This window comes from Oncorhynchus masou, chromosome 19 (assembly GCF_036934945.1).
Source record: "Oncorhynchus masou masou isolate Uvic2021 chromosome 19, UVic_Omas_1.1, whole genome shotgun sequence".
NCBI classification, from domain to species: Eukaryota; Metazoa; Chordata; class Actinopteri; order Salmoniformes; family Salmonidae; genus Oncorhynchus; species Oncorhynchus masou.
In genome coordinates, this window is record NC_088230.1 from 22,721,651 (window position 1) to 22,733,097 (window position 11,447).

Genomic DNA, 11,447 nt, shown 5'->3' on the forward strand with positions numbered 1-11,447 from the left:
AGAGCCCAAATGTATCCTTCCCTGCCAAAAAATGGGGAGTACCTCAATTTGAAATATTAAAGAGCACATCTTGAATAAGTAAAGGGTTCCCTCAGGCATTGTTATGATAAAAGTCATTTGGGTCCAAATTAAGAGCAGGTTCTATTTGCCACTCAATAATGGCTGTTAGAAATGTGCCCTTCAGGGAAAATGAAGCTTTAATTGGAATTTTCACTTGACAATCTCGTTGATGTATTTGATGTATTCCAGAGTTGAAATTTAAAGTACCTGGAAAAAGCCCATGAAGGGTAATACTATATTTGCAACGTGACAGAGGAGGTTTGATGTCCTGCATGAAATGATTGCCGAGAGACACTGTTTAATTTGCCCAATACAAAGGAATAATATTATCCAACAGTGTTCATATCCTCCAGTGAATGAGAATGGTATTGATGGTTTGATCCCTGGGACATGAGGAAACACTGATCTGGGAGCTGTATTGGCTATTACAGCTCCAATTAATATAGTACATGAAGCACCTCAGAGAAGGTAATGAACAGCTAAAACCAATCAACACGCTCACTCCGTAATTACACTTACTATCAAGGGTAATATCCCAGGGTCCATTTAAAAGAAAGGACAGTATTTAAAATGATTTAGTCTCCAAGAGAAGAGGAGAGAGAGAATGAAGAAGAGGGAGGGAATAAAGGTGCTCAAAGTACTATTTTTTGCATTTATAACAAGTAAATGAGAATACGGCTTCCTCTGTTGGATTTGCAATCAGGGTCAGTGTACCAGTAAGGTGGAACCTCATGTTGATTGGCCCTCGGCGGCATTTCATTTGCCACTGCTTTGTCATACCAACTTGTTGTGACTGCTTAAGACAAAACAATTTGGAGACAGACCAAGTCGTGCTGACTGCTATTCTTAACACTACTGCCATCAGACCGTCCCCTATATCCTATAAGGCCTACTTAATACAGCACAATCATTATGTGTGTTACGTCACCAAGTCACCAAGACCTTCTTTTTTTCATATCAGCATGGTAAACATAAGTAGCCGGCAGGCATTTAACCATTAGGGCATTATACACAAACATTATTCCCTCCACCAAAAGGAAAATATGAAAATTGCTTTTTTATAAAACACATAATGGTTTGCTTGTGGGCAAAATATTAGCATTTACTCTGCAGAACAATACTGAACATATACACTTAGGTGCTGAAGCTACATTTACTGAAACTAAATAAACAACCTTGTGATGCAAACCTTGACCTTTATTGTATCCTTCATACAGTACGATAGCTTGGGACTATAAGGTTCTATCTGCAAAAAGATGATTCTGAGATAATTGGCTTTAAAGTTCCGAACCATCATTGGTTTGAATGATGTCAGCAATTTTTTATCTTGTACTCTTTTGAACTTAATAACATGAATTTGGGTATTTAGAATACTATATACCTAGAGAAAATTGAACAGAACAAGGGTATGTGTAAGGGATTTCTTCCATTGATGGAGAGGCGGACCAAAGCGCAGCGTGGTTATTTTGATTCATGTTTTAATAAATCACTTCACATGAACAAACTATCAAAAACAAAAACTGTGAAAACCCCAAACAGTCCTAACTGGTGCAGACACAGAGACAGGAACAATCACCCACAAACACACAGTGAAACCCAGGCTACCTAAGTATGTTTCTCAATCAGAGACAACTAATGACACCTGCCTCTGATTGAGAACCATACTAGGCCGAAACATAGAAATACCCAAAATATAGAACAAACAAACATAGACTGCCCACCCAACTCACGCCCTGACCATACTAAATAAAGACAAAACAAAGGAAATAAAGGTCAGAACGTGACAGCATGTCAATAAGAACATTTTGATAAAAATGCAGATAGAACATTATAGTCCCAAGCTTTCGAGTTAGCATTTTGTTGAAACTGCCTGATTGAGATGTGGCCAGTCTCCAGATCTTAAATTGTACACTTTCTGTCTTATCGCTGCAGGCCCTCTGATAAGCCTGATCACAGTACACAGGTTAATGCCTATAATGAGGGCCAACAAGGATTTAGAGCTTTTGGTGAACATTCCCTAAATGTACCATTATAATGATAATAATGCCAAACCTTCCATCACCTCCCATTCAAGGCAGTAGGGAAGGAAGGGGGCACTCATCAGCTAATCAGTCTTATCTCAGTGTTTCGTTTGTCTTAGAGACAGACTCGGATGCATTAAGACATCGGATCTTATCAGAGGCTTTAATACCTCCGTCTTTTTGTGTTAGGCCCAGATACCCAGATCTGCTGGGGCTTGAAACTGCTGGCAGGCCTCTGTGGAGGGCTGGGCCCTAATCCTGTCCAGTTTGTATTCTGTGTGATCTGCAGCATGACTCCACTGCGGATATCACCAATACCCAGCCTTTAGATGGTCCAGACACTGATTATCCACTGCCTGGGATTATCACAGACACAAGCAGGCACACGCTTATTTAGAGACACAGAGGCACACACACACACACACACACACACACACACACACACACACACACACACACACACACACACACACACACACACACACACACACACACACACACACACACACACACACACACACACACACACACACAAGCCTTTGTTTGATCTCACAGTAACCAGATATCCTCTTTTTCTTTGTCTCCAGTTGATTTTATAGGAGGGTTCGACTCCTACGGTTATCAAGGGCCTCAGAAGACATCCCATTTGCAACTACAACCCATGTATATGTAAGTGCAATGTAGCTACATCTCTTCACACCTGCTATTACAGTACTTCTGAAATGTTTTCTCTTGGCACCAAGACTTGTCTTGTCTTGGTGCCAAGTTCACTATGTTTTCACACTTGAGTCTATAAATTGGACAAATAGGACTAGCCTATGTGAGGACATTATAATGTAAGGCAGAGAGAAGTCTCATTTATAAATAACTCTAGTGTCAATACAGATAAAGAAATAGCTTGGATCAACAATGAGGGAGGGAATGTTTGTATCTGGACTAGAGGTCGACCGATTATGATTTTTTCAGCGCCGATACCAATTAATAGGCCAATTGTTTTATTATTTTTTTATTTGTAATAATGACAATTACAACAATACTGAATGAACACTTATTTTAACTTAATATAAAACATCAATAAAATCAATTTAGCCTCAAATAAATAATGAAACATGTTCAATTTAGTTTAAATAATGCAAAAACAAAGTGTTGGAGAAGAAAGTAATTTGTGCCATGTAAAAAAGCTAATGTTTCAGTTCCTTGCTCAAAACATGAGAACATATGAAAGTTGGTGGTTCCTTTTAACATGAGACTTCAATATTCCAAGGTAAGAGGTTTTAGGTTGTAGTTAATGTAGTATTTATAGGACTATTTCTCTCTATACCGTTTGTATTTCATATACTTTTGACTATTGGATGTTCTTATAGGCACTATATTATTGCCAGTGTAACAGTATAGCTTCCGTCCCCTTCCTCGCCCCAACCTGGGCTCGAACCAGGAGCACATCAACAACAGCCACACTCGAAGCATCGTTACCCATTGCTCCACAAAAGCCGCAGCCTTTGCAGGGCAAGGGGAATAACTACTCCAAATCTAAAAGCGAGTGATGTTGGACACAGTATTAGCGCACACCCAGCTAACTAGCTAGCCATTTCACATTGGTTACACCAGCCATTAGGCTGATAGGCTTGACATCATAAACAGCGCCGTGCTTGCGAAGAGATGCTGGAAAAACGCAAGAAAGTGCTGTTTGAATGAATGATTACGGGCCTGCTGCTGCTCAGTCAGACTGCTCTATCAAATCAGACTTAATTATAACATAATAACACACAGAAATACGAGCCTTTGGTCATTAATATGATCGAATCCGGAAACTATCATTTCGAAAACAAAACGTTTATTATTTCAGTGAAAAAGGAACCGTTCGGTATTTTATCTAAAGGGTAGCATCCCTAAATCTAAATATTATTGTTACATTGCACAACCTTCAATGTATGTCATACTTACGTAACATTCTGGCAAATTAGTTCACAATGAACAAGGCAGCCCAAACTGTTGCATATACCCTTACTCTGCGTGCAATGAATGCAAGAGAAATAACAATTTTACCTGGTTAATATTGCCTGCTAAACTGGATTAGTAGTTATAACTAGTGATTATGATTGATTGTTTTTATAAGATAAGTTTAATGCTAGCTAGCAATGTACCTTAGCTTCTATTGCATTCGCGTAACAGGCAGGCTACTCGTGGAGTGCAATGGTTTGAGTGTTGGACTAGTTAACTGTGCAATTGCAAGATTGGAACCTCTGAGCTGACATAGTAATAATCTGTCATTCTGCCCCTGAACAAAGCAGTTAACCCACAGTTCCTAGGCAGTCATTGAAAATAAGTTAAGAATGTGTTCTTAACTGACTTGCCTAGTTAAAATAAAAGGTATTAAAAAATATATTTAAAAAAAATAAAAAAAATGATCGGAAATCGGCGCCCAAAAATACAGATTTCCGATTGTTATGAAAACTTGAAATCGGCCCTAATTAATCGGCCATTCCGATTAATCGGTCGACCTCTAATCTGGACTCCTGAAAGGTTAGGATTTGCTTGAGACTAAATGAGGAGAACACAGGAAGAGATGTTCAAACTTGAAAGGATTTCCCTCGTTGACACTGAATGTATCAGAGATATTATTTTATAATCCTGTGTACAGTGCAGGCCAGTCAACATATCATACACTGGGAATAGACAGTAATCCACTCCTACTGTATAAAGAGTTATCCTCAAACGCTAATCTCATCGGTATGTTGAACTGTAGATGCACAGTGGGAAGAAATATAATTTTCACAATGACTGATCAAAGTGAGGATGATGCTGTTCATAATGCAACAAACTATTAACTGCACTGGTTAGATATAAAGGTATTACACTACTAATATCTGACAGGATAAAACATCCACCAGCTATACAATGTAGCATCAGCTGCTCATAGGGGAACTACTGTTTCTTTAAATGTCACCCTTTTATCACATGGGAGTCACACGAGGTGATTGTTTTGGAAATGCATGGCAGGGGTCCAAGCTGTGCTCATGGCCTGGTGTGCCAGATGAGCCCCACCGTGGCAGGAACAGAACAGCCTGGGAATCCCCTGCCTGCCTGCCTTGCCTTGCCTGCCTGCCTGCCTGCCTGCCTTGCATGCCTGCCTGCCTGCCTGTCTGTCTGTCTGTCTGTCTGTCTGTCTGTCTCTCTCTCTGTGTGGAGCACAGGCGTCAGCTGACTGGTCCAACTAACCCTGTGACTCTAACACTAGGAGGGGGGACAAACTCTGTGAAGTCATGCCAGGATTTGGAGCAGGGTGGTGACATGTCTGCTGGTGGGGAGAGGGAGGGGGGTAACAGCCGCTTGCCCAGCCTAATGCCTGTATTAGGATATTCAGGGTGACTACAGTGAAGTGTGTCTCCTAAATCTTAACCTGCTGTCTGTCACTCTCAGCAATGTATGGAAAAACAACAGGGAGGGGACAATGAAGTGCACATAGGGGTGTGTGGACATTTCCCATTGTGTCTAATGTGGATGGAATAGGATGGGTTGTATCTGGTCCATTGCGAGATCAGTATTGTACCGTCTGATATTAGCTGCTGGTTGTACAAAGGTCAGCTGAGTTCAGGTGGGAGTCCTCTGTCATTTAAGGGAGTAGGGTTTAGAATTGTACTCAAGGTTATTTACATCTCAGTAGTTTGCCAACATAACTTCTCAATTGTGTCATGTAAAAATCTGCCTATCCAACTCAATAATAGTTGGGCATACAGTTGTCTAATTCCAGGGCATATCACCTTGCTGTCATTACATTATACAATACCTATAATTGCATAAGAATAATTTCCTGCATTGCTCAGGGGAAAACGTATTACTTTCAGTAGGTCAGCATATAACACATATGGCAAATGATGGATTTAAGGGACTTGATATTTGTAACACAGGAGACTGAAACAAACAAAAATGCCATTAAGAGCCATTCTGTGGTTTTATGGCACCCAGTAGGGAAGACAATAGAGATTATTAATCATGGACACCAAGACAATGGTGTGGTAGAGGTGCTACACACCATCTTCAATAGCCAATCAGTCTTCACAGCTGATACCCATTAACAATAGTTCTTATTGGATGTGACAACTGGGAATTACCAAGGACTTTGGAGAATAGTGGCAGGTGCAATCATTCTCGCTTTGTTTTCATGCCGAGTTTGTTTTAGCTTGAGCATACAATATTAGCTTATATTTGAATATATCTGTGGTATTGTGCTTTATTGACACTAATTCATTTTCCTCTTTCTCTTCCAGGGCAAAGTAACAAAGGACAGCTGCCTTATGTACCAATCAAATAGAGAGCTACCGTTTTAAACTTTTTGTTTCATTTCGTAAATGTCTTAAAATAATACAGTGTCTTACAAACTGTGTGGAGGAAGTGAGACTCTACACTTTAACCTCAAAGACTCATAAAAACACTGGATTTCCTTTGTCTCTCTGCTCAGCCTCTGCTCAGTGGAGTCACAGTCTTGGCCTGGACGAGGGGCCAGGCAGGTGCAAGAACACCCTGCTATGGCTGTGTTGACCTTAAAGGATGCATATCTCTCCTCCATACTGGTTCTTGCTCTCTTTCTGACAGCTGAATGACTGAAATATTAAGGGAAAAAATGGCTTTGATTCTTCTGGACAGTGTTCAAATGGATCAAGATTCCGGACAAAGGGAATGCCAAGTTCTGAGAGCACTAGTTAAGTGATGTCGCAGAGTTTCAATGTGTTCTGATTAACTTGATTAGAAATACTCTTCACTTAAACAATGTTCAATAACTGATCGATATGGTTTTAGTCATCAGAAGTAGTCCTTTTGCCCATTCTAAAGAGTTGATTAGAAATAAATGTACATGTGAACCATGATGTGTTTACAATACACTTTGGTTGTTGGAATTCCATCTTGAGTTGGGCAATTGCATGGGACAAAACTTTGAAATGGAAAAAGCAACCAGTTGCTTTTTCTTATGATGGATGTATTTGTCTTGAAAGTGCCAAGAACAATAGTTAAAGATGAGTTAGACAAAATATTGGATGCTATCTAGAGATACATATTTTTGGAGCTAGTCTCGGGGACATAAATTCAAAATTTAATTTGGGGATAACACCATATTTGTTTGCATGAGGTGTCAACATCTGTTGAATATTTAATCTCTGAAAGCACTGGACATTATCCCAGACTAGGTAGAGGTAACAGTTGGCCTTTCTGCAGCTGTCTTTGCGCTGTAAGGTTATGTGAAATTTGTGCTTTTCTAAGACAGAGTGGAGTCTTGAGTCTAATGATAAAGAGAAAACTAAATGTAACTTCTTTCAATTCTAGGCATTTTTTTAACATGTGTGACAGTGTTTACTCTTTTATAGTTCATTAATAAGTTATTATGTTGTGTATAAGTGGGCCTTTCTTTTACTCCTAACTGTACAAACAAACCTTGGGAACAATATCTTGCTGATAGTCTGGTGTGAGTACAAGAAGGAGATGTGTGGTAGAGTTTGTGCTGTGGCTGAAACTTTGTGCTTTTGTCTATTGGACAGAGGGGGAACCCCGAACCAATCAGGACCGCCTCAGTTCTGTCATCATCGTCATAGCATCGTCATACTGTAACTCTTCTACTGAATGGTAGCCCTGTGAGCATTTTTTTGTATATCTCCCCGCTAAATCCTTCAGCTTTGTAGACCAGAACTCCATATCATAGGACGTCTCTATGTTTTCTATTTCAGTGGTGTGAATCTGTTGGCTCTTTTGTAAATTAATGTAATACTAACAGGCCTTCCAAGATCTAGAATATTCAAATGAAACCTCGAGATGCATAAAATGCTCTTCTAAACTCAGGCAAGTTTTCCTTGCAACATTTCTATACACTTACTGATCGTGTTTAAACATCACCATGGTAACAGCACGTAGAACATCTGAAGACATAAAGGGTGCGTTCCGTAAATTCGATCTGAGTTCAGAGCACTCTCGTCTGAGAATGGCAGAGCGCAGAAAAACTGATGATGAATTTACGAACACTCAGCACCAGTTGAATATGTCCTGTATCAGTGAACTTTGGCAAAAAAAAGCGTAATTAAACTGTTGCCAGCAGCACAGTTACAGTCACCAACACTCTAGATAACATGAAAACAGCATAACCAGCTCTGCTAGGGGGAGTAAAATTGTCAGTGAGGTGTTATCTTATTTGTCTGGAAGTAGCTAGCAAGCTAGCCAACATTAGTCGAGTTCGCTTGGGTGCTTGACTGACATTCTGAGGTCAGAACACACGGATCAAACCTACTCATCGGCCAGAGCGTCCAGTGTGCGCTCTGAACGCTCCAAGAGCGTACCTCTCTTAATTTATGAACGTACAATCTGACAACGCCCTGAGCGCACTCTTGATTCCGAAGCATTATCCTCTTCATAACATTTGTGTCTGGGACAGTATATTGGTATTCAACTGTGTAAAAGCTATATGATCACTAGTTTGCTTCCTTGCATAGTAAATCCAAGATTACACCTATTGAAGAGTCAGTTGTGTTTTATCAGTGAGTTGTTCTAATGTGAGTGGCTGGCAGAGGAGGCTGGCGGGAGGAGCCATAGGAGGACGGGCTCATTGTCGTTGCTGGAATGGAATAAATGGAATGGTATCAAACACATCACACATATTTATTTATTTTATTTTATTTCACCTTTATTTAACCAGGTAGGCAAGTTGAGAACAAGTCCTCATTTACAATTGCGATATGGAAATCATCAGTTCAATTTACTCCATTCCATCCATTACAATGAGCCTGCTGTCCTATAGCTCCTCCCACCAGCATCCTCTGGAGAATAGTGGATGTATACACCGGTTACTGGCACCCTGTGCCAGATAACCCAGTGTGAAATGTTGAAGACCAACATAACTTACTGCTGCAATCTTACATGACCCCTTCATTCACAGAGAGGATTCAACGGTGTAAATATAGCATAACATTTTCGACCCAGATAAAGTTTTTGACAATATGTTATGTAAGATCTGAATTAAAAATAAAATAATTTGATTGTATATGGCATTACAGTATCATAAGTTCCTATACATACAAAGGGAGCTGTGTATAATACTGTTGCAGGTACTCAATTGCTCATTGTAGTACATTCCTGAATACTCCGTTGGTTGTTTTGTTTGGGTTCAGCGCTGACTTCTACTTCTCAATAGATTTAGCAATTTTCTATTTATGTTACTTTTCAAAATGACTGTAAATATAATAAAATCAAACTGTGGAAAAGGCCAATCCTTTTTCTCATTTGTTTTCTGAGGACTCACTTCCTGCAATGTCTGATGTAATCACTGACATCACACTTTCTAGTCTCTCAACTGAACAGCAATATGTATTGATACAATATTAGTTAGCTATGCCTAGCAACAGCCTTTACCGCCTGAATGTATCATTCATTACAATTTCCTACGGTATGTGAGGCAAACTGTTGCCAACCTCACCAAGACAGCAGCATGGGGAACAATGTTTGAAACAAATATCAGACATACTGTAACAACTTACAGACATAGACACACCATTAAAAAAAAGTTTTGTTGTAGACACACATTTCAATTACAGAAACATACAAGCGTCATAGATATATATATATTTTTTAAACGTTAAAAGCAAAAGTATGTAGGAGTGAGACGAGCTGGTATTTATTTTCTGAACTTATCAAAGAAGAACAGTATACTATGACCGAAATGGTCATAGTATATCACCAATGTTTAAGCCTATGTAGAGTCAATGAAGACCAGCCAATAGCACTATAGAGATCACAGTGGTGTTTCAGACGTGTTTGGTTGGTAATAAACCAAAGAGCATGATACACGGAATCAAGTGCCTTCAGGGTAGTGCTTGAGGTCAGCATATAAATGACATCACTGTAGTCTAAGATGGTACGGTGTGCATTCCTGTCTGTCTCTTTTCTGGCCTCCAAAGAAAAACAAGCCTTATTTCAACATGATCTTCTTTACCAGGTTCTCAACATGATTAGTGAAGCTCAGCTTCTCATCCACCCAAACTATAGAACTTCCTTCCAAGCTAGTAATGACATGGTTTTCAGAGTGTTTAGTGTTGGAGAATACAATGTATTTTGTTTTAGAGGAATTCGAACAAGCTTCAAATCGTACAGATTCTGTTTAATGATGTTAAAAGCTGTTTGAGCATTTTCAAAAGCCAAAGTCAAACTGCTGCCACTTGAATGGAGAACAGTGTCATCCTCATAAAAATGTACATATGCTGTCTCAATGTCTCCCAATGTTGTTGATCTAGATCATAAAAAACGTTCCATGTTGCTGCAATAGTGCTGTGGCTTGACCTGAAACCTGATTGTATACCACTCAAAATATTGTTTTCCTGGAGGTAGGCCTTAAACTGCTTATTGACTAGGGACTCTAATCATTTTGCCAAAACAGACAATTTTGATATGGGCCGATAGTTATTCAGTATAGTGGGATCACCTCCTTTCAAAAGAGTGATTTCATTACATTTTAGGCTGAGGTTTAAAATCTATGTTGAAGGGGGAGCAATGATGTCTGCAGCTAATTTTAATATGTGGGGGTTAAGTTCATCAGGGCCAGGGGATTTTTTGTTGTTGTACATCAATTGCTTTCAGGGCTCTACACAACTCTGAGACAGAGAAGGGTGAGAAGGAGAACCTGGAGAAGGAGTGGATGGGGATATCAGGTAATTTCACAGGGGGCTCATGTTGACCTTTAACCCTATCAAATAATCCACCTGCTTCAAGAAAATGCTGATAACCTCTATTCTGAATGATTTTTTTCTCAGTTACCAACTGTGGGTCTACCAGCAGTTGTTTAGGAAGCTGTGCCTCTTTTTTGCACTCTAAACCTTTCACTACTTGCCAAAATTTGGAAGAATTATTCAGATGGTCAGCAGTAGATTTGAGGTACAGTAGTGGTCTGCCTTCAGCTCTTAGGTCATAGCCACACCCTGATTCCAAAGGTGTTTAAAAGCCATCCAATCATCAGCCAAATCAGACCTTCTTGATTTAGCCCACATAGCATTCCGTTTCCTTATGATTTCAGCTAGTTTATCTGAGAACCAAGGGTTGTCTCTGCCCGTAATTCTGTATTGGTTGAAAGACGCATGCTTGTTGCATACATCCTGGAATGCTTTGTGGAAGTAAGAAAAGGCTAATTCAACATCAGGAATGAATTCAACTCTATTCCAGGCTGTTAAAAACATAATGTAAAAATCCATGAAAATCAAAGTGCTTCCAGTTTCTTTTCATGTTGAATTTTACCATCCTTTATACAGGCACAGTGATCACTTGATGCAAAAACACCAGAAGCATTTAAAACGATAAGGAGTGTTGGTTAAAATAAGATCAATCAAGAGGATTTCCTTG

General features: G+C 39.5%; 1 protein-coding gene across 1 annotated transcript in view; it reads left to right on the plus strand.

Moving 5' to 3' along the window:
- Positions 1-9,328, plus strand: part of LOC135506013 (sodium/potassium-transporting ATPase subunit beta-1-interacting protein 2) — a 149,607-nt gene extending 140,279 nt beyond the window's left edge. The window contains exons 6-7 of the mRNA XM_064925342.1: positions 2,669-2,750; positions 6,350-9,328. Of these exons, the coding sequence (XP_064781414.1) occupies positions 2,669-2,750; positions 6,350-6,359 (92 nt within the window). The 3' untranslated portion in view covers positions 6,360-9,328. The remainder of the gene's footprint in view (positions 1-2,668; positions 2,751-6,349) is intronic.
- The last annotated feature ends 2,119 nt before the right edge of the window (positions 9,329-11,447 follow it).